This window comes from Penicillium arizonense (assembly GCF_001773325.1).
Source record: "Penicillium arizonense strain CBS 141311 chromosome Unknown PENARI_contig043, whole genome shotgun sequence".
NCBI classification, from domain to species: Eukaryota; Fungi; Ascomycota; class Eurotiomycetes; order Eurotiales; family Aspergillaceae; genus Penicillium; species Penicillium arizonense.
In genome coordinates this window covers 58,645-80,776 of record NW_019173320.1, presented here as the reverse complement: position 1 = coordinate 80,776, position 22,132 = coordinate 58,645, and the positions used below count along the sequence as shown (strand labels likewise).

Here is a 22,132-nt window from a genome sequence, read left to right as displayed (position 1 = left end):
TGCCCATGTCGCGCAGATCGGTATCCTCCTGGCGAGCTAGGTAGGCCCCTTTAGTATCTACTGGTAGTGTTCTAGTAACACCTAGCGCTCATTCAGAAGAATACAACATTTTTTCATATTATGTATTTTTAAAAAAAGCTTGCTAGGTCAAAAAAACTGGCGAGCTTTTTCAACTGTAGGATCCTAAGGTTCTTTTCTAACATTATGAGGGAGTGGGCTTGCAAACTTCAGGCACAGGTGGTCCCCGTTGGCATATTCACCACTGCAGTCCAGATAGTGGGCTCGGATACCTGGTAGGCACCGTGCTCCTTCATGTTGGCCACCGCAGTGGCCGCACCGGGGGACTTCCTTGCACGACCGTGCGACCGAACTCTTGGCAGCGGAAGCACCGCTTAGTTCCGATTTCGTATTTCTCCACCCTTTGGAGGTGAAGAATATGACTGTCGGGACATATCCTCCAGTCAGAATAAGCAAAAACATGTCGTACGTAATCTTGCGAAGCTGCGGCTCCAGCTGTATAGATTCAGGGGCATTGGACGAGGACCTGAAAACATACATCTATCTACATCATCAATTTACTTTCTGCTTTTGGAGCATACATGCTGTCCACTTAACTGTGTACACAGTACCGAGCTGGTGATACCAACAATGACTTACGCCAAAGCTACAGCAAAATCTCGAGCGCATCTTACATCATAATCGTATAGCGGTTGAACACCTTTCTATGGCCGACGATACAATCAAGCAAATTAGGGCCGCACAAGACCCTATACAGCGACCTAAAACTAAACGGCAGATTAAAGGGCTTAGCCACTCTGGTATATTAACAACACGTGATGCGAATTTATCTATTGCGACTAGGAGGGCCGAAGAAGCTGAGGCAGAAGAGAGACGGTTCACAAATTATAAGAAGTACGGTCGCAAGCCACCACCTTTGGTTATAGGAGAGCGAGGCATAATTGAAGCAGCAAGGGTAGCACAAGAGAACGGAAAGGTATTTTATTCCGATACACGGCCAGTGGCTTGATAAATCGTGTATATAATGAGAAATCAATCAAATTGGCATCTCGGTGTTGAAATGTCTGACTATGAGGGTTCTCTTGGCAAGAAGTGTATCTCATGAAAGTGAGGTGTTTTAATTCTGACTCTCTGAAGAGGTACCTTTACAGCTATTTGTAGTAGTAAAAATACAATAAGCGAGAGTGCGATGGAACTGCAAGAGTCCATGGTACAGAGAATCCAACGAGCTCTACATGGCCATTGCGCATGAATTCAGATATGTTGAGGCCTCAGGCTTGCTGAGCCAATATCTCAACACTCGGTGTGGGCTGTGTTGAGATTCATACGGCATCTGGCAATGGATGACTGATGTTTCAGGCATCCATCTTGATACCTCAGGAATGAGTCAGATCAACATTCAACCTACCCAGTAAGTTATAGCTTGAACAAAGCTTTCACTCATTAAATAGCGGATCCCTCATATTATGAGGGATCAAACTTAAACACACTGTCTGGAAAAGGACCATCTTCATATCTTCTTCTTCCCTATTACCTGCATCGTAAATCTCAACAGATTGTGTAGGATTCCGGAACCTCTTTTATGCTAGTTTTTCTCTCCCTTGTTCCTAAGCCCGATATGCACATTGAAGTTCTTCCGGTGCACGAAGAAAGCATTCTTCAGGTACATATTCTCTTCCGGCTCAGCCAGTTCAACCTATCCGATTTGCACAAGTCAGTCCACTGCATCACCGCACTTGTTGAACCACAGTTTCACGGGGATGCCCACCTCAAACTTCCTCAGAAACGTGGGAATCATCTTATACGTCTCCATAAGACTAATGTTCCTGCCAATGCAAGTTCTCGATCCCGCACCGAACTGGAACATACTCTGGCGCATCCGCGAGAGTCGCGCAGGATCCGCACCCTCACTTTCCAGCCACCGCTCAGGTCGGTATACGTCTGCATCGGGGCCGAAGACTTCCTTGTTTTGATGTATCACCCAGGCGTTGCAGCCTACAACTGTCCCGCCGGGCACATACTCTCCGCAGATGGTTGCGCCTTGCGGAGGGGTAACCCGTTCCAGAAGAAGCCCTACGGCCGGGTGCATGCGGAAGGACTCGGTGATGACAGCGTCCAGGTACGGTAGCTTATTGGCAGCCGTGAATGGGATAACATCGCCGGCGCCGCCCGTGGAGTCCCTGGAGGAAGGGGAAGAGGAGGCGAGGGTGCCCGCTTCATCGGCCGCGTCAATCTCCTGTTGCAGCCTGTGGTAAACACGAGGGTTCTGTAGGAGATAGTAAAAGACGGCTGACAGGCTGATCGCTGTACTATCGGAGCCGGCAATAATCAACGAAGCACACATGCCAGTGATGCGATCATCAGTCAGGAACTCGGGACTTTTCTCCTGAGACTGAAGAAACCGCTGAAGGAAGTTGACACCCTTCCTCCGGTGAGTGCCTTGCTGCTGCTGATCATCCCATGCTCTTTTCGCATGCTCATGTTGCCGGGCCAGGGCGAAATTGACAATGGCGGTATTCGGACTCGCCGGCCACAGGCCTTTAGATTCAAGAAGCCTCTTGAATGGGTTCTTCACAAACAGGCTATCCAGCCAGGGATTCTGGCCCACTACCGTGCCGTAATTCTGGAATGAATCGACTGTAGCGATGATATCTGAAATGTCATTGTTTCCTTGCACGAATCCCAGACGCTCAGACCAGGTGATCTCGCCGATCACGTCGAAGGCGAAGAACTGGATCCACTCGGAGAACAAGCAGGCCCGCCCCGTGCCCACGAAGAGCTCCTGCGTGCGTCGGAGAAAATACGACGTGCAACTATCGACGAGAGGCTCGTAATCCAATAGCGTAGAGAGAGCAAAGGCGTGGTTGACGGATCTGCGCAGTCGCGCATGGAATGCTTCGGATCTTGTGGAGAAGCTGAGGCACAGAGACTATCAGTGACTGAGTTATTTCGTTCTAAGGATAAGACCTAATTTGTTAACTTACAGATTGTAAATAATGTTGCCCTTGTTCAAGGTAGCGAAGACGTCGTAGTATCCGCTCTGCAGAGCTAAATTAATACCGGCATTCGCATGACTTCCATCCCATCCGACCAACCTTGGTATAGCCCTTGTTCAAGCCGTAGATATCTGAAATAGCTGCCGGATGTCCAAAGGACAGGACATTCGGCGCGACCCGAACAATATCGCCGTACTTCTGGTGAATCTTGCGGAAGGTCGTGTGAGCATCTCGCTTCCATACATCAACAAGACGCCAGTTGTTTGTTAGGGAAGCCAGGAAGGGGCCCTGGTACTTGTTTAGGCCTTTTTGATAGCGTTGGAAGGCGAGATAGATGATCAGGATGGCGGTTAGAGGGATCAGGAGAATATAGTTGGAGGAAATTCCGCTCAAATCTCGTAACATCTTCCCGTGTTGTGAAATACAGGCAGTACAAAAATTCAAGGAAGAAGATGGCAATACTTGCCAATGAGAGCTCGCAGAGATTGTATATAATTTATATTATATCCAGTAGTGCGATGTTTGCATACCTACCACTTGAGGATCCCCGCATTGGCGGAATAGCCCTCCCCCAAAGCCCGGCATTCCCGGATCCGGCGGTATTTCCGACCTTTCATTGCGTTTTGACTCCTTGCGACAATACCCCGACCACGTCCATGTCATCGTCATCTTGAAAACTTCACTCAGGGGTTGCGGGGAATGAATATAATACTCTTTTCCAGCCCATGGTGTACCATGTCATATCAGAGCCCACACAATGCCGTTGACCATTGATTCCCCATCCATCCTGCTGGTAGCCTGTGCTACCGTTGTCTATATCGCCTTGTTTGTCTGGAGGCTGCTTTCATCCCCACTGAGAGCAATACCAGGGCCATTGCTGGCAAGATTCACAGACGCCTGGTATTTTTGGAAGGTACGAAATGGAGATTTTCAGCAGCAGAACCAGCGTCTGCACAAAGCCTACGGTCGGTCAACACCATCGATCCTCATGGCGAAAACCTAGCTGATTGCATTGTATCCAAGGGCCGATCGTGCGTTATGGCCCGAATCGGTACAGCCTAAGCCACCCCGAAGCAACAAAGGCCATCTACAGTCAAAACGACTTTCCCTAAGTCCCGTTGGTATTCGGCCTTTGGGCAGATCCATGAGTGGACCCTCTTCTCCGACAACGATGTCAGCCGACATGCGCAAAATCGCAAGCAGTACCAGAGTATGTACTCCATGTCATCGCTGTTAACGTATGAGCCCTTTGTCGACGAGTGCATTTCGATTTTCCGCCAGCGCCTGGCTGAGCTCGCCAATGCAAAGGTCCACACAAATATGGGCCATTGGATGCAGTGCTATGCGTTCGATGTAATTGGTTTAATGACTTACTCGAAGCGCATCGGCTTCTTGGATCGAGGCGAGGATATTGGTGGGGTCATGGGTGCGCTAGAAGACATGATCTACTACGCGTCTCTTGCTGGACTGACTCCGTCGTGGCATCCGTACATGTTCCGCTTCAAGAACTGGGTCGCCGGCAAGAAGGGGGTAGGCCGGGCCTACGTGATAGACTTCACCAGGGAGCGCGTGGCGGACCATCAGGCTAGACCCAAGGTAGAGCCGGTTGATGGTAGAGAAGACACAGACCAGGCGCAGAGGCTAGACTTCCTGTCCAAATTATATTCCAAACATACCAAAGAACCCGACAGCTTTACAGCATACCACGTCATTGCTGGGTGCACCCATAACATGATTGCTGGGTCCGATACCACAGGTATTACCTTATCAGCATGCCTATACTATCTTCTCAAACATCCCCAGAGCTTCGCAAAACTGCGGGCTGAAGTCGGTGGACTGCGAAGCGATGGTAGGACGACGCGCGATGTGAGCTTCAAAGAAAGCCAAGAGATGCCTTACTTGCAGGCAGTTATCAAAGAAACTCTTCGGTTGCATCCAGCAACAGGCCTTCCACTGGAAAGAATAGTCCCGGAAGGCGGGGCCACCATCTGTGAAACATTCTTCCCTGCAGGTGTAAGTGACCGAATTTTTCCTATTTGATATTCCCCTTTCGCTTTCGCTCACGAGTGCTGTAGACGATTGTCGGTGTCAACACCTGGGTGGAACATCGCAACCCACAGATCTGGGGTGCCGATGCGGACGAATTCAAGCCGGAGAGGTGGATGATCGATGATAGTGACAAGCTAGCCTTCATGAACCGTCACTGGATGCCTGTACGTCCACCTTCCCCTCTTCTGTAAGCCCAGCAGTTGTCTAACTGCGCCCATGTAGTTTGGCATGGGTTCTCGGACATGCCTCGGCAGGCACATTTCTATACTCGAGGTTTCAAAGCTCATCGCATCCCTTGTCGGAGACTACGATTTCGAGCTCGACGCGAGGCTTGCAGATTCAACGACTGAGTGGAATACGGCCGACTATTGGTTCGTGAAGCCCAAAGATTTTATGGTCCGTGTCAAGTTGCGGGAGACGTAGGGTAGTTTCAACTTGATATAACAAAATATGAACAGGCTAATGCCTGGCGTGCATGACGGCGGTATCGAAGAATTGGACCCTCTAGTGTCCTGCGATTTTGAGCGTGGGCAGCTTTTCTCTTTCTGTACAAGGATTAAGCTAGTCAATCTGAGGTGCGGAGTGTAGATTCCTAAAAGTAGTCCATCGGTCGCTAGGAGATGTGCGGAGATTGTGGAGTAGTTCAATCGTCAGCTGCAGGATTGTCTGGAGTAATTGCCGACGCAGCCGCCTCCGGTACGTAGTTCTTCCCCGCATTTGTCCAAAACTTAATACTTGCCTCCGCCAACCTCCAACAACTCCGTTCAGATTGGGGCACAAATATGGATAATTCTGTCGAGTCTGACGGTCCGGCTCTGAAGCGCCTCCGGGCAGCTAGAGCATGCGAGATGTGCCGGCTAAAGAAAAACAAATGCGACGAGCTGAGGCCGTGCACCCATTGCAGGAGTGCGTCTCAAGCATGAAAGATAGTCCAGTGGCTTCGAATGCTGATGCCGTCTCACAGATCGGAAGACTGACTGCGTCTACCGTGGCGGTGCCAATAGCGTGAGGACCAACCGTACCACCCCTGAGTAAACTCCCTGTCCAGTATTTTCCGGTGCCTTGTAGTTAATAGCTCTGAGAGGATCTAGGTATGTCCACCAGCTTGAAGAACAGATCAAGGCCTTGTCATCGGCCCTGATCGCTTCCAACACCAGCAGGGGTGCGGATCTGAGCAACGAGCAACAGAACATAACTGGTGAGGCGGGTGTGACTGATTGCACGCAATCTCGACCGCGTTCGGGTGATAGCCCTTTTACCCGGTGCAGGGCCGCTTACGAGGTAGGAGTCGTGAACCGTCACACTCACAGCTCCGAGTTCTACGGCAGTTCGAGCTCAATTGCCCTTCTCGCACATATACGGAGAGCCAGTGCCGTGGAAGGCAGGGAGCAGCCTGATGACGAGGAAGGATTGGTCTCTAGCCTACACAACCCGGCCTTTTCTTCTTCCTCCCCCGAGGCGCTTCCATCATCAGCAGTGGAGCAGTATCCAACTGAGCGATTGGCGTCTGTATCACATTGCCGTGTTTTTGTGGATAGTTTCTTCGCGACGATACATTACGTCTATCCGATATTGGCCAAACCCGCGTTCTTGGAGAAGTGTGAGCTCGTTTGGGCAGGGAAAATCTCATCGCTCAGTCAGAGCTTCGTCGCTCTATACTACAGCATTCTGTCATTGGGGGCACTCCTGAGGCCAAGAGAGGAAGAATCCATTGGCGGAATTGACGATGTGTTATGGAGCAGAAAATTCTTCCATGAAGCTCGCTGTCGGTCTAATTTCAGCACGATAACGGACCTTGAAATGGTCCAATGTCATTTCTACCTGGTACTTCTAGTCCTGTGAAGTCAAGAGTACATTGCGCTACTGACTTGTTAAAATTAGGCGAAGGTGTGCCAAAACGCACTGAATCTCCACTGTAAGCCCTAATCATCTAGGAATGGCGCAGAATTTGTTGACCACAGTATAGGGGCGTACCTGCAGATTGGACAAGCTGTCCGAATAGCGCTCTCAATTGGTATCAACCGGGAGCCATCACCAAATTGCGTGAAAGAAGCGGAAGTGCTCAAGGCGGAATCGAGGACGTGGTGGTTGGTGACATATCCTACCCTTGCGCATGTCCGTGCTTTTTCTAACTGCAGAAGAAGGTGCCTTTATTTTCTAGAGACGTAAGAACATTCCTTTCAAGCTTAAACAAACTTACATTTACTCTGATGTCTAGCGAGTTGGCATTTTCTATGGGCCGACCAGACACTTTGGGTGCTGATGTTTACCACAATCGTCGGTACCCCATAACCACGGGAGATCCTTTTAATGACGGCAGAGCATCGGAGCTTCTTGAGCCACCACAATGTGCCATAATCAAACACATGGTGGACATCTCAAGGCTCATCAGAACCATCTGCGTCAATATCTACATGTTGAACTTGACACTGGAGAAAACGACTGCGGTGGCCGCGCAGATTGAGCAAAATATCGAGCGCTGGGTCGAGACTCTGCCGCCTGAGCTCCGCCCTCTGATTGAGGTCGGCCAGAGAAGGCCCCTAAAAGCTGCGATGGTTCCTCAGTATGTCAAGAGGCAAAGACTGGCTACAACGACCCGTGAGTCCGGATGACGCGATCCCTGATATGTTCGCGCAAGGATTAACATATTAAGGGTATCATAATTTGCGAATTCTCCTTTTTGGACGCCTTTTGATGAAGTCTTCCATGGCTGAGCGCGCGTCAAATGCGCAATTACAGGAGCAAATCGGCAAGTGCCTCGACTCGGCCAGGCTCACGATTGAAATTGTCTATGAGATTTTCCAGCATCAGGACTTCTTCCGAACCTGGTACGTCTCGTTGCCCAAGTAACTTTTTCTCTTCGTTTGCACTTGTTCCTTACCGATTTCGAATACTAAGACAATATGTTTCCGACGCTACAGGTTTTACAACACAACTTACACCATTTTCGCGGCTTCTATAATACTGGTGTATATATTCCAGGCGCCTCCAGAGAGCGAGTACGACGCGCTTTTCGGGCAGGTTGAGACGGCGATCGAGATCCTTGAAACAATGGAAGAGTCCGTCGTCGCAGCGAAAGCGGCAAAGCTCATTCAAACTGCCCTGATCAGTGCTCGTGAGAGGACAACAACCTTCGATCCTGGCAATGCGCAGACGACCCTCGCCGACTGGAATTTTCTGCCGATGAACGGGCTTTGGGGACCATTTAATATGGCTTGTGATGATCCGAGCGCTGGCGTGCGTCTCCAGTTCAGTGACTTTGGAGCGGATTGTAGTCTTTCTGACGATATTATCGAGGCTATTCCCCCCTGAGGGCCAGCTACGTGTGTCCGACGACCGTAGCTCTGCTATTATATGGTTAAATATTATGTTGAGATTCATACGGCATCTGGCAATGGATGACTGATGTTTCGGCATCCATCCTGATACCTCAGGAATGAATCAGATCAACATTCAACCTACCCAGTAAGTTATAGCTTGAAAAAAGCTTTCACTCATTAAATAGCGGATCCCTCATATTATGAGGGATCAGACCTAAACAATCTCTCTGGAAAAGGACCGTCTCTTCATATCTTCTTCTTCCCTATTACCTGCATCGTAAATCTCAACATATTCAGGTGCCGTAATTGGGGTCAGGAATAGTTATATACTTTTTATTCTAGTCTCCATCGTGATGAAATGTATGTCCCATAGATACAAGTTGATTCTTTCTGATTGCATCTCCCGTCTGATAGCTCGGTATCCGCACCGGGGCCCCCCTGCCCTCCAGGAGCCGGAGCCCGGGGCCTCATTAGATAAATCGTATGGGGATATTCATTCTGTACCATTGGCGGCCGGCAATTCCGGCCACATTGGGTTATCCGCCGTGCGTGAACATGATAGACTGGACCAAATGTAGCACAAAGTGACCAAGGTCTATTCATAAAATGCACCAAAAGAATACATAACTGTTGTCTAGGTCCCTTGGAGTCTCCGCAATCGGCAGACGTCCGGTTTCACAGCCGGAATCCTTCCCCGAACGAACCCCTGACTCGCCTCCACTTTTGTGGCACATGAGGTCTGGGAAATAGTGGATTCATTGGCCTATAAACGTGCTAGACCCGTCCTACTGGGGTGTCAATTAAACATTCTCGACTCCAGCAGCCCCAACGCTCACAATGGAAAAGAATGAACATGAAGAGCAGGAAGAGGCCACGCATGTCGAGGGCTCTGCCCTGGTCCCTGAGCCGACACAAGATCCCAATGATCCACTGGTAAGTTTTCCGCTTCGTCCTCGTCTTTACTTCCGAGCTGCCATGGTTGCACTCTTTGAAAAGATCAGTTTCCATTACTCACTCTTTCCCGCAGAATTGGACAAAATCCGAAAAGTACTTGACCTGCCTGACCGTATGTTTCTTTACGTTCCTTTCAACCTTCAACTCTAGCAATTTAGTCGTCGCGGTCGTCGAGATAAGCAATGAGTTCCGTGTGACACCAACACGAGCCGGCTACATAGTGTGCTTCAATCTCCTGCTCATGGGCATGGGAAATCTACTCTGGGTTCCGCTATCGCGCATCATCGGCAAACGGCCCGTCTATTTACTTGCACTTCTCCTCTTGACAGGATGCAATATCTGGACGTACGAAGCATCTACATACGGAAGTCTTCTCGCATCGCGTATCATATCCGGCCTTGCGGCCGCTGCAGCCGACGCGACAGTTCCGTCTCTGATCGCGGACCTTTTCTTCGTCCACGAACGTGGTCACTGTATGATGATCTTCCATTTTGCGCTCAGCACCGGGTTCTTTGTTGGTCCGCTCATGTGCGCCTATATCACCCAAGAAGCTGGTTGGCGCTGGACGTCGGGGTTTTTGGCCATTGCGAGCGGCTCGACATTCCTCATTGGTGTTTTTACGGTACGAGAATCGAATTATAGGCGGGACACCGCCAGTGTTGACCTGCCGCACTCTGCGTATCCACCGAGAGAGAGCTTTCTCGCTTGGATGGCTGTGACTCGCGGTTTCAGGCGGGATGTTTCTTTCTTTAGGACTGTTTGCACTACCCTCTCGCTGGCGGCGTATCCGCCCATTCTGTGGACGGGGTTTTTGGTCGGGACCTTTGTTGGATGGTACGGCCTTTCTCCCTCTGATATCCGTCATAACTACTTTGTCCTTCAGTCTTACTAATCACATCGCCACAGGAATATCGTAGTCCAAATGACAGCAAGCCGGGTCTTTCTCACTCCGCCCTACAGCTGGGAAGTCGGTCAAGTCGGTCTCCTCGCATTGGCAGGCTTTATCGGTGCCGTGATCGCGTTTTTCGCTGGCGGCAAACTCATCGACCTCCTGTCCGCGCGCATGACAAAGGCCAATGGCGGCGTCAGAGAGCCTGAATTCCGGTTGCCCGCGCTGATCATACCAGCTGTTATTGGTCCCATGGGGGTTCTGACATTTGGCATCTGCTCAGCTCGTCGATTAGGTTGGGTCGGCGCGGCCTTCGGGTATGCGATGCAGGGCTTTGGGTTGACGGCTCTCTCGAATATTGTGGTGACTTATGCGGTGGATAGTTACCAGCATGTATGTTCTTGCATGTTTGTGTTACTTCTGCTTTCCTATCTTTCTTTCTACTCGTATATCGTTCGTCGTTTCTCCCACGGTTTAGTAAATCACTGACCCTGCCGAATGAGCTGACACTTACTTCTCAACTACAGGTCGCTGGCGAAGCCCTAGTCATCGTTTTCGTCGTCCGGAATACCATCGCAATGCTCCTGGCCCTATACACGGTCGACTGGCAGCAAGCAACAGGCGCAGAAAACGTGAGGCGAACCTACCCATCCCGAGCCAGCAGAAATATGGAAAACGGAGCCTTGTCTGCTAACACAAACCGAACACGAAATAGGCATTTGGCGAGATGGTTGCGATGCAGTATTTCTTTCTTCTCCTGGCCATTCCTATGTTTTATTATGGGAAACGCATTAGGGCTAGGACGTTGAGAAGGGGTGGGTTTTGGGGGGTTGTGGGGCGGTCGTTTGTTGTCTCGCGGGGTTGATCTGATGCCCTGTTCTTCAGTCTTTTTTTTAGTTTTTAGATTATGGCTGTCAATATCCCTTTCTCCGCGTGTGTGAGTAGTCCTTATCTGGCAGTCCGCCATTCTCCTCATGAACTGCTGGACGACTCGAACCATAACTGCGGATGAAATATCTGTCCCCTGTATGTAGATCCGAGACTCCCATAGCTTAGTCACACATATTGGTACCTCCTAGCAAAACAAGTGCAAGTGGGTCAGTCTTTCTTGGTGACGATAGAATGGTGGTAAATTGTCTGCCTTGTTGTATTTTCCATAACGTATTACCCAAGCGAGCGCCGCGCCCAAGCGAGCGCCGCACCCCGCGTCATCCTCGCGTCTTATTTCAACTCTCTCTTTTTAAACCTCCACAATGCCACCAATTCGCTCCCAATCGGCTCAAAAACGTATAGAGCAAGAGGGCAGAATCCTACTAGCAATTGAAGCTCGAAAAAATGGAGTAAAATGCTCTTTACGTCAATTAGCACGCGATTTCGACGTACCCGACCGGACGCTTCGCCGCCGCCTAGAAGGCGTCAAAAGTCGCGAAGAAACCCGCGCTAATAGCTATAAATTGACAATTTTAGAAGAGCAAACGCTTTATAATTGGATTGTCTCATTGGATATACGCGGAGCAGCTCCTCGGCCGAATACTGTACGAGAGGCGGCCAATTTACTGCTTGAGGGCCGTGGGGTTCAACCACCTGAAACAGTCGGTAATAACTAGGTCTACAATTACGTCCAGCGGCACCCAGACCTATCTACTCGATTCTCACGATCCTACGATTACCGGCGAGCTCAATGCGAAGACATGAAGATGATCACAACGTGGTTTAACTTCCTCCAAAGTACGATCATAAAATACGGCATTCATGAGGAGGATATCTACAATTTCGACGAGACTGGCTTCGCTCTCGGCCTTACAGCTACTGCAAAAGTTGTGACAAGAACTTCCTACGGTCGGCGATCTCTTTTACAACCTGGAAATCGCGAATGGGTGACGACAATTGAAGCAATAAGTGCGTCGGGGTACGCCTTACCGCCATGCGTCATTTTTAAGGGCAAGGTCTTTATGAAGGCCTGGTTCGGCGATACAGACCTACCAGCGACCTGGCTTTTCGCAGTTAGTGAAAAGGGATGGACTACGGATTCTATCAGCCTTGAATGGCTTCAAAAGGTCTTTATTCCATCGAGTATAGGCCGTACGAAAGGAGTATATCGTCTTCTTGTCCTCGACGGACATGGCAGCCATCTTACGCCTCAATTCGACGAAATCTGCGCTCAAAATAATATCATCACGATCTGTATGCCAGCGCATTCATCCCACCTTTTACAGCCTCTCGATATCGGCTGTTTTGGGGTGTTAAAGCGGGCTTATAGTGAAGTGGTTGAGTCCCAGACAAGGGTTGGCATCCACCGCGTCGACAAAAATGACTTCTTAGAGGCTTACACAAAGGCCCGAATCAAAGCATTTACAGAGATCAACATTGTGAATAGCTTCGCCAGCGCTGGTATCAGGCCATTCGACCCGCAGCGCGTCATTTCGAAGCTCGACATTCGTCTAGCCACCCCTCCAAGACCACCAAGCAACAACAGCGATTCAAGCCGCAATTGGACCCCGAAGACGCCGTATACAGTCAAGGAAGCGAAGAGACAGGCATCATCTATTAAGAAGCTTGCTTCCAATAACCCAGCGCGTCTAGAAGAGGCTCTAGATCAGATGGAGAAAGGCTGCCAGCTCGCTATACATAGCTTCATGATCGCGAGGCAGCAAATTAGCGATTTACTCGCCGCCAATGCGAAGACCACGCGTAAAAAGCGGCGTACAAAGGCTCGAATGGCTAATAATGGTGCTCTATTAGTATCAGAGGCTATAGAGCGCGTGGGTGGACCAGGGCAGGTGGAAGAAGCTATACATGAGGAACCCGGCGGCTCATCCCCGACGCCGAATCCGACCAATGAGAGACGCCCACAGCGATGCAGTCTCTGTAAAACGCCTGGACATAAGAGAAATCGGTGCCCAGAGAGGTCCGAATAGTTTCAATTTTACTGAATGCAAATTGTGGTTGAAAAAATTGAATAATAATAGTAGATATAGTAGGTGGGTGCGGCGCTCGCTTGGGTGCGGCGCTCGCTTGGGTGCGGCGCTCGCTTGGGTAATACGTTATCTAACGGGACGTTTCCTACTTTCTCCCATTTTGCCTTCGACGCCCGATTGGATCCGAGAGAAGAAGAATAGAACAATACCATGAATGAGGGTAGAAAAGAACTTCTTTTGCCTGCTGGGGAGAAAATGTCGTCCGGGAAATAGAAAGAAAGGCCATAATACGTATTCTATTCAAGCGTGCCAAGCTCCAGCTTCCTAATCTCCCTTATCACGTTCTGGCCGTCTAAATCTCAATATCCTCGCCTTCCAGCCACGCCTTCGCCTGCATATACAACAGATCATGCTTCTCTCCCGCCGATGTCCCCTTGTGCCGATTATGCCCCGGCATATCCATAAGAACCTCAACACCCATCGTCCGCTCCTGACAATACGCCAAGAATTTATACCCCTCCGGGTACGCCGCCAACCCCCCCTCATCAATCTTTGGCACCCTAGCCGGATTCACCGGGAGCAATTTATCTTTCTCATACCAGTGCCGAACAAAACGCGCGCCCCACCGGCCATCCACCTTCTCAAAGAAGAAGCAGAAGCGACAGTCACACTCAACATCGACCTCGACTCCGTCCTCCAGGGCGAATCGTTGCGTGATCGTGGCCTTCATCTTGGTCACTGCGCGCTGGGCATCGAGAGTGATATCTGTTGTGGTCCCGTGGCAGCGGTGCATGATGAAGGCGCCGCGGTCCATACCGGCTTTTGAAACGGCAAAGAACTCGGTGAATAACACTTTGCCGGACCAGGTGGTGTAGATGTGTGCGCCGGGGTGGAAGATGGATGCGAAGTTTTCCCATTCGCAGGCGTCGCTGCGGACGGACGATGATGATAATGTCAGCAGGGTCATGTCATTCGAGATGGACGAAACGAAAGGTAGAGAAACTTGAACGTCCGGGGCAAGGAAAAGAAAATGAAAACTTACCGATAGCAGGGCCACCCCTCAGCAAGCTCACGCAGTTTCATTCTCTCCAGCACCAATGCGTCAGGGCCGTTGTTGCGGATGGCGTGTTCCGGCCACCAGCCCTCTGGGAGTGAATGGAGGTCAGGCATGATGGTTTTGTTGGATGATAGCCGGGATGGGTGAAGGATTTCACTGCAGGCTATATACATCAGGCCGCTAAGCATTCCCTCTCGCACCGGCTGCTATGGCGGAATTACCGTGCGGGGACGGAAGAGGGGGGTGTGGCAACGGCATTTCCGGACGTCTCCAAGTTAGCTCGTAGCGCTAGACTTCCGTGCACCCCAAGTGCATCCGGGCTGCTCCATGGCATCCGCCCCACAAAGGTAGTCACCAAACTCATGGTTTTGCTCGTGAGAAAATCAAAAAGATGTGTTAGTGTTGTATGCTAGGCCGATGTGGGGGAGGGGCTGGTGGGATTCCACAACCACCGTTCCACGACACTCGAATAAGGTGTCAGAGCCTGTTTAATTGCTCTGTCCCATCGGCTAGCCGTTTGGCCGAGTGGGAGTCCATCATAAGGATATCACGTACTTTCGCCACTATGGCAGGATGATGATGGGTTAGCAATTGTATCTTCTCTAGATTGACATGTAAAACTCTTTAAGGAATGATTAGTGTTCCCCAGGCAGACTCATACGAGTCTTATTGCGACTAACTACAGCGTATGAACCAAGACATCCAACAGGTAGAGAGGTTGAGGAAAGTATGAGCTCATATAACTACCACTATAGGAGAGACCCCAACTAGAAGAAGATTAATGAGCCCCCTATAGCAAGCTTAGTCTGATCTAATAGATTAGGTGCTGATTTCTACCCCAATTACTGCACTTCGCGAAGGAGTTAGGGGGCTCAAATCAGCTAGTAACATAAAGTCACCGAATGAGTACTAGAGTTAGTGCAGAGGTAAACGACGAACAAAGAGCAAAGGAACAATATATCCACCGTGGGGAGAAGGGGCACTTATATAAGACTTCCAGCTACTACCACTGTCTCTTCCCAAGAAGATTGCTGATATACGGAAGGCAGCACCGCCTAGCAGCAATCAAGAGTCAGAGTCAGAGATCTTAGGGAAAGAGTAACCCTCATACAGAGACCATACAAGGGGAGAGAAATAAAATGAAAGAATAGCTAAACCAATTTAATTTTCTAACCCTCTTTAGACTTGTGTATGGAACTATTAGTGTTGGTGTCACCAGCTAGGTACTGTGTACACAGTTAAGTGGACAGCATGTATGCTCCAAAAGCAGAAAGTAAATTGATGATGTAGATAGATGTATGTTCCCAGGTCCTCGTCCAATGCCCCTGAATCCATACAGTGGGAGCCGCAGCTTCGCAAGATTACGTACAACATGTTTTTGCTTATTCTGACGGGAGGATATGTCCCGACAATTAGACTCTCCCCCTTTATTGTATACTTTATTTATTTTCCTACCGCCAATCGACTGCGGAAGTCCTCCAGGCCACTGTGAATAGTTTCAATCCAACTGTTCTGGTTATTCAATGAAGCTTGCATGGACCTGGAAAATAATCAGTATCTGTTTTTGTCTGGTAGGTCGCACGACTGACTTTGTTCGGAAATCTAGTCTACATGCTGTTAGCAGACATCACGTAACATCACTCGATGGGAGAGAATTCACACTCACTCTGCAAGACATTGGAAGGCAATCATATTGCAGTCCTCAGAGAGATCCTGTCCGGGTTGTTCCAATTCTTCTTCTGGTCTCGGGCCCGTACTCCAGATGTGCAGAGGACTTTCCTGGCTATTATCTACTGTGATTTCGTTGCGATGGTTGTCAAACGAGTCGTCTTCTTGAGAACACTCGTCCTCTGTGGTATCCTCCGCCGCGGATCTGGGCGGAATCCAGATATCCTCAGACCCGGAGGATGAAAGGGACAATGCACGTTGTAATCGTCTCAAAGCTTTGTCGTCGGTCAGTGAACGGAAATTTTCGAACTCCACCCATAGTTGAATTTGAGTCAAAGCGAGACAACGAGTTTGCAAGTCAGATGGTAGAAGAAGTCGCTCAGGCTTTTATGAAGATTCTGTGCTCCAAACCGGAGCTTGTGATCGATATCAAGGCCCACTATCTTCCGTACTGAGCGCAATTGTCGCTTGATTTGGAATATATTCTAGCCAATCAGGCACGTCATTCAACTTTAGTGGAAGCGACTTCGTCGAGGGCAATCTTTTGCTTTTAAAGTCTGTTTCGTGCTACATTACTCAGTACCCGGTGGGGCTCGGCCTGAAAACTCATTGCTACGTTCATTTCCATATGCAGTCATTATGTTCGAGATATTTAGAAGTACGAAACTGAAGGTTGGTCGTCCTGGTAGATATGAATTTGTTCCAACGCTGGAAGTCCGAGGGATTCTGAAATACGGAGTCGATAATTTACAACTCAGAACGACCGAATCAACTGTCCAGAGTGGTCCATGGGTCATGTCACAAGCCTTTAGAAGATTTCTGAGGAACCAAGGGTACTATGTCAGCTTTCACTGGGACCTGGAGGGGATTTAGGCTCACCTTCCCCACTCATGCGGAGTTCAACTCGTGCCATTGTGTGAAAGGGTGTCTTCTGGCTAGTTACTGTTAGTTCATGCGAGCGCTATGTTCTCTCGAAGCGGGGTAGAGTGGTCGGAATGGGACGAAAACAACCTTCTCTCCTGGCTGGACGCTCGTCGGGCGCTGCCGTGGAAAGCCCGCTCCCACGCATATTATGAACAATATCAGGTGGACCGAAGCGTTGAGTCTCTGCGAGGGAAGAAGTACCATATTTTGCGCAAACTACGTCGCAGTAATGCCAGATCGCCTAAGCAGGCAGCCCATCGGAAACGAGCAGGAGCTCATCGCTCGGTCAGCCGTATGGCTTCATTAGCGAATATCCCAAGCAGAAGGCCTGCGCAAAGTAATATTGAAAAATGGGTTCAAACAATCCTAGCGACCGAGCCTAGCCATATAAACAGCATTGAGACAACAAAGACGAAAGGTTCGAGGCCCGGTATGAACTGATCTTCATCCTCCATTTATCACAAGCTGACCATGCATCACAGGCCGCGCGATGCCATTACTGCGCCATTCACAGTGTGAAGAGACTCGATTGTCATCGCAGATATGGGACTATGTACATCGTGTCTGTGCATCCAGGAAGCTGAGAGACCGATGAGCGAATGTCTATGCTACCACGGTTCGTTGGCATACGCGCTACATTGTGAACTCTAAGCGATCGTCGTGACCATCTAGATGAATTGGTGTTGTTAATTGTTGCTACGAACGGAAGATGTGGCAGCTGAGCAATCCAGATGCAACATGATAAGTATCTCAGTAATTGTACGTATGAAGTCAGTTTCGAAAATTAAAGTAAGCTTCATGCCTCGGTATGCCAACAATGGCATCACAACAAAAGCGAGGGAGTTACAAGGTCATAGTTTGACTAAAGTTATCCCAAACACGGTGCAACAGTACAGGGGTCGTCCATCAATCGCTGAACCCTGAAATAGAATTTTAATGAACCATGGAAACGGTCACTCGGTCAGAGAATGCAGCAGTCATGAATGATCGACGAGAAACGCTTATCTACAAATTTCTGCCCTACTTGCTTTTTAGGTTGCTCGTGATTATGTCCTACAGCCTAAAAGAGAAGTCCAGAGAATTGGCATAGAATCACCAGTCTCAACCTGCTCATGTACAGGACATTGGACCAACGCAGTACTAGAAAGATTCTCTATCGCTAGAGACATGATCAAGATGCGCAGGGATGTTTGAAATAAGGTTAGGGGCCGCAGGAGGGCCGGCCCACAACGTCGATCCATGTCCGGCAGCCAATCGGTTCCTCGGGTATAGTGCAAAAACCGGAGATATTTTTACATAAGCGCATGTGGTCTGTTTATGATCGGCATAGTTTCTACAAGCTATCTGCTAGACATATCAGACTGGCGATCAAACTGGGTAGTGGAGAGTATGTGTTGGGCTCAAAGAGAGTATAAGCATCAGGGGAAGGTGCAGGAGAGAAGACAGCTTCTAGAACATTCTACAGACTAGATAGACAAAGAGCAGCTTGCCACTTGACAGGAGAACATAACCACGGATTGGATTTTGGTGCTAGAAGTGAATTATTCCAAATACCTCGCCTGCCTCGACCATGCCTCGTCTGTACCTCAACAACGACCCACGGCCATCAGGTTTGGGCTTGTGGATCGTGTCTGGACCTTTGCAAATCCTTCCATTCTCTTCTCCGCGCCACAAATAGAACCTCCTTGATCTACTGTCCCGTGGGTCGTCGCTGGGATCTGCATCGCAGAACCGTACCTGCGTCTGCCTAAATTCGCGCATGGTGGTTGATTGGTGCGTCGGGTGCTATTTGTATCCAGAGTCTCATCAGTGTGATAGGAGCGTTGCAATATTGCGAGGAGTGGCAATCACGAGAACCTAGCCCGTGAACCTTGGTTGCAACAGTACACATGGTTGTCCTGGAAACTACGCTTAGTTTCCTATGGAAGGCTCTCCAATAAGCTCTGGACTTTGGTCCTCCCTCCTAAAGAAAGACAATCCTCATCCTGAGTTGAGAGTATGTCAGTGTCTGCGGCCAGTGAGTAGGGATTCTAGTAAAGGCAACATTAGCTGGCTGCGAGTAGACAAGAAAGGAACAACATTCAGCGGCGCGGGGCCAAGGATGAACAGGATTGATTCTAGCGAGACCAAAGGATCCTCCAGCCAACTGCAGGTACAGTTCAGCGTTTCTGTCAGCCAGAAATCCTCCAACCTATTATTTCGGCATCTGTTGAAGCACTTCAACCCTCATGAAAGAGACGGTGACCGTGGCTAAACCGGGCAGATGTAGAGTGCCACCACGTTGAGCGATTTAATTGCAACTCAATGATATGTAGCAATCATATTTTTGCGGCGTTGCTTTCTTCCAACAGTTGATGAAAGTGGTTCATCATACTCAACGCATGAGTTGAGAGAAATGATCCCAGGTCGAAACTTGAGTCTGTAGGCCACAAAGTCTCCAGACACCGTTTCAACGTCGTTCAACTCGCTTCAACGCCTATCAACGAGACAGTGATTCTCGCTACCATCTGGGCAACTGGTTCCTTGGTAGAGATGTAGCCGAAAAAAAATATAAAAGGGGCCGGATTCCCAGTCCAAAAAACTCAGGACTTCGGTCCTCACACTTTGATACTTCATAGTGTCCCTCTTTTGCCTGCGGGCTTGGGAGCTTCCGTGACCACGGCTGTCGCTGCCACGAGCCCCGCAAGTGTAAAAAGGCGCTTTGCAGGATAGATCTGCGTGAACAACAATCCTCGCAGGGAGGTGCTGCGAAAACAAGACTACCTCGCAGGATAGGCTCTGCGTTATCAAGTGTGCTTCGCAGGATGGGCTCTGCGTTAACAAATGTGCCTCGCAGGATGGGCTCTGCGTTAACAAATGTGCCTCGCAGGATGGGCTCTGCGTTATCAAGTGTGCTCCTTCGTTGCCCTGAGCCCCGCGAGTGTAAGAGTGTGCTCCCTCGCTGCCCTGAGCCCCGCGAGTGTAAAAATGTGCTTCGCAGGACGAGCTCTGCGTCAACAAACGTGCTCTGCAGGGGATTACTGCGTTAACAAGGCCTCTAGCGATGTGTAGGCACCTCTCCGTGGTGTTAGAGACCAGTATTCGAGTTATCAACACTATTCGAAGAACCAAAGGCCTGCCCAGCCTCCTCATAATCTGTTTCATTTTCCGAAGGATCATCATTGGATAGATAGAATGAGCCCTAGATAGATCGTCCCAAATTCAATGGCCAAAATTATAAGATAAAGGGGAGGTTCCCAAATGTTCTGCGCTGATGGTTTGCGTCCGATAGTCCTTTCGCGGTATTGAAATTGGCACCCTTCATTCAGGCGTAGATCAAACATGTCGGTGAGAATTGGTGAGAGCTGTGAGAGCTGGTGAGAGCTGGTAAGAGCTGGTAAGAGCTGGTGAGAGTTGGCGAGAGTTGGTGAGAGTCGGTGAGAGTTGGTGAGAGTTGATGAGAGTTGGTGAGAGTTGGTGAGAGCTGGTGAGAGCTGGTGAGAGTGTTGATGTGTTGGTGTTGATGGGTGTTGATGTCGATGTGGTCAAATATGTGTAGCGAAGCATCACAGTTGTAGTGAATAGTCGGGCGCTGAAGGAGGGGTGGTCAACGTTTTATGGAGGCAGCGCGGTTCTTGCCATCTCACCGACATTATAGAAACTTCACTTGCATTTTTTTGATTCCGCAAGGCAGTTTCCATCCCTGTTGGTCACGCTTGACGTACAGCCTCCAACTCAGTTGAGATGATTTAATCTACAAGTTGCTCAACTATGATCACGCAATATACTGTACGCTCAACAGAACTACGGAGTGTAGAGCCATGTGATGAGGTCTCGCTCGAAAACACGGATCGCGGGCAAACATCATGGTACGACAGGCTCTATTCCTTGTGTAGTCAGAGCTGTTTCTCCACATGAATATTGCGTGTCGCTCGAACGTACTTTATGATAAAATGCCTACATTCTAGAGTGAGAGTTGCTTTCGCTCGAGGTCAACATGTCATTGGGAGCTTTCGCTCGGGAATATATGATCCGCTCCTTCTACATGTAAGAGCCGTCGCATCTTTGTGAATAATATCCCGTCAGTAACTTACCATTCATAGTCCAACCAATCTCTCGAAGAAGTCCAGTCCGGCGATTAAAGCGACGGGCATTACTATTTGTGGACGTATTCCTGAGTCATGCGACACAGCATGCTCTGCTGCTGATATAGTTTAAGTGCGATCGGAGTCCAACTAGCCACCTAGAACCAGAACTGGTAAAGACACTCTCCACGATCGCCGCTCAGGACCGGGTGGTATTCGCACAAGGGTGCTCTAATCCACATCCGGCCCTAGGGCGTCTGCTGAAATTCGTCCTCAAGCAAATATGGCTTAAGGGTTTATTACGGGTAGAAAATAAATTATTGGCTGTACGGGAGAGTCCAAGAGGTCCTACAATGGCTCTAGTGGTGCTGTTACAGACATCAAACCCACCTTCACGGTAAGTTGCTCGAACAGTGAGTGATATGCCAGATATTTTCCGGCGCGATGAGTGAGGAAATATCATCGTTGGTCAAAGGGTAGTGAGCTCGGGAGGTAGAGAAGTGGTGATTCCTGGCAAGACCTGCTTGCGCCTCCAATTGCGATATGTTAGACGACGGTCTCAATGGACGAAGGATACTGGATAACTTGACTGACCTCCAGCTGCTGTGACATTCAAGGTGTATGGGTTTCCACGTAGTGCTCGGGCTTGGATAGAAAAACACAGGCTTAGTAATCAAATCACCAAGCTTCTGTCTAACAGGGAAAAGACAAACAATCCTCATAGCATGCAGCTCCGTGTATGTCCGAGTGGTTCCCGCTCGCTCGAATATGTCGATAAGCGGAGCAACGCGGGGAGGAAGAGGAATCAGGAGGGCTCTATCAGACGCGGTTCTTGGGTCATGGGTCCTCTCTTTCGTTTGGCCGTCCTCGGTTTCGTCCATCGATTCGAAGCTAACATGGCTTTGTTAGATGATTCGGCTAGCAATGACGGGTCACCTCACATTCTCCTTGCAAGCAGACTCGACGAATAACCTCGCCGTGTACGAAAATACGGCTTTAGCAAGACGAAACATCGGCTCCTCCCGGTGCCTTCAGATTTTCAGGCTCGAAAGACGCCAGACGCCATCTGAGGACAACGGTGGTCACCCACTGGACGCCAGGGATCCAAGCCGCAACTAGCTATCCCCTGTGGGTGTTCAAATACCGAGAAACAGACACTGCTATGCGCTCCATTGGGTCTTGCATCAGGTAGGCATAAACGCGTGATCTGATGAACCAAATCGACTGGGAGAAGGTCGAGGTAGCGGCTCATCGATGCCACCAGTAGTCATGTGG

The 22,132-nt window shown here is 49.5% G+C and overlaps 8 protein-coding genes across 8 annotated transcripts; 5 read left to right on the top strand and 3 right to left on the bottom strand.

The window, feature by feature from the left end:
- Positions 1-1,603: 1,603 nt before the first annotated feature.
- Positions 1,604-3,419, bottom strand: PENARI_c043G07611 (cytochrome P450; the record flags this gene model as incomplete). Its single annotated transcript, XM_022637211.1, has 4 exons — positions 1,604-1,714; positions 1,775-2,933; positions 3,003-3,058; positions 3,114-3,419. 4 exons carry the CDS (start codon positions 3,417-3,419, stop codon positions 1,604-1,606), a joined length of 1,632 nt encoding a protein of 543 aa, XP_022482944.1.
- Positions 3,420-3,771: 352 nt separating this feature from the next.
- PENARI_c043G04447 (cytochrome P450) lies at positions 3,772-5,486 on the top strand (the record flags this gene model as incomplete). Its single annotated transcript, XM_022637200.1, has 4 exons — positions 3,772-3,927; positions 4,128-5,027; positions 5,090-5,227; positions 5,286-5,486. The coding sequence occupies 4 exons, from the start codon at positions 3,772-3,774 to the stop codon at positions 5,484-5,486; spliced, it is 1,395 nt and encodes a 464-aa protein (XP_022482954.1).
- A 359-nt stretch (positions 5,487-5,845) lies between these two features.
- PENARI_c043G10213 (Zn(II)2Cys6 transcription factor) lies at positions 5,846-8,375 on the top strand (the record flags this gene model as incomplete). The annotated part of the gene is made up of 7 exons (XM_022637218.1): positions 5,846-5,969; positions 6,028-6,094; positions 6,155-6,663; positions 6,945-6,978; positions 7,282-7,661; positions 7,717-7,891; positions 7,985-8,375. The coding sequence occupies 7 exons, from the start codon at positions 5,846-5,848 to the stop codon at positions 8,373-8,375; spliced, it is 1,680 nt and encodes a 559-aa protein (XP_022482926.1).
- An 845-nt stretch (positions 8,376-9,220) lies between these two features.
- On the top strand, positions 9,221-13,144 carry PENARI_c043G11117 (uncharacterized protein; the record flags this gene model as incomplete). The annotated part of the gene is made up of 5 exons (XM_022637220.1): positions 9,221-9,316; positions 9,411-10,015; positions 10,244-10,619; positions 10,754-10,858; positions 11,852-13,144. 5 exons carry the CDS (start codon positions 9,221-9,223, stop codon positions 13,142-13,144), a joined length of 2,475 nt encoding a protein of 824 aa, XP_022482939.1.
- A 352-nt stretch (positions 13,145-13,496) lies between these two features.
- On the bottom strand, positions 13,497-14,314 carry PENARI_c043G02408 (uncharacterized protein; the record flags this gene model as incomplete). The annotated part of the gene is made up of 2 exons (XM_022637193.1): positions 13,497-14,073; positions 14,187-14,314. 2 exons carry the CDS (start codon positions 14,312-14,314, stop codon positions 13,497-13,499), a joined length of 705 nt encoding a protein of 234 aa, XP_022482936.1.
- Positions 14,315-20,097: 5,783 nt separating this feature from the next.
- Positions 20,098-20,425, bottom strand: PENARI_c043G08924 (uncharacterized protein; the record flags this gene model as incomplete). Its single annotated transcript, XM_022637214.1, has 2 exons — positions 20,098-20,364; positions 20,420-20,425. The coding sequence occupies 2 exons, from the start codon at positions 20,423-20,425 to the stop codon at positions 20,098-20,100; spliced, it is 273 nt and encodes a 90-aa protein (XP_022482955.1).
- A 344-nt stretch (positions 20,426-20,769) lies between these two features.
- PENARI_c043G05891 (uncharacterized protein) lies at positions 20,770-20,990 on the top strand (the record flags this gene model as incomplete). Its single annotated transcript, XM_022637204.1, has 2 exons — positions 20,770-20,819; positions 20,876-20,990. The coding sequence occupies 2 exons, from the start codon at positions 20,770-20,772 to the stop codon at positions 20,988-20,990; spliced, it is 165 nt and encodes a 54-aa protein (XP_022482927.1).
- A 220-nt stretch (positions 20,991-21,210) lies between these two features.
- PENARI_c043G07096 (uncharacterized protein) lies at positions 21,211-21,976 on the top strand (the record flags this gene model as incomplete). The annotated part of the gene is made up of 3 exons (XM_022637209.1): positions 21,211-21,254; positions 21,582-21,594; positions 21,767-21,976. The coding sequence occupies 3 exons, from the start codon at positions 21,211-21,213 to the stop codon at positions 21,974-21,976; spliced, it is 267 nt and encodes an 88-aa protein (XP_022482950.1).
- Positions 21,977-22,132: the final 156 nt, after the last annotated feature.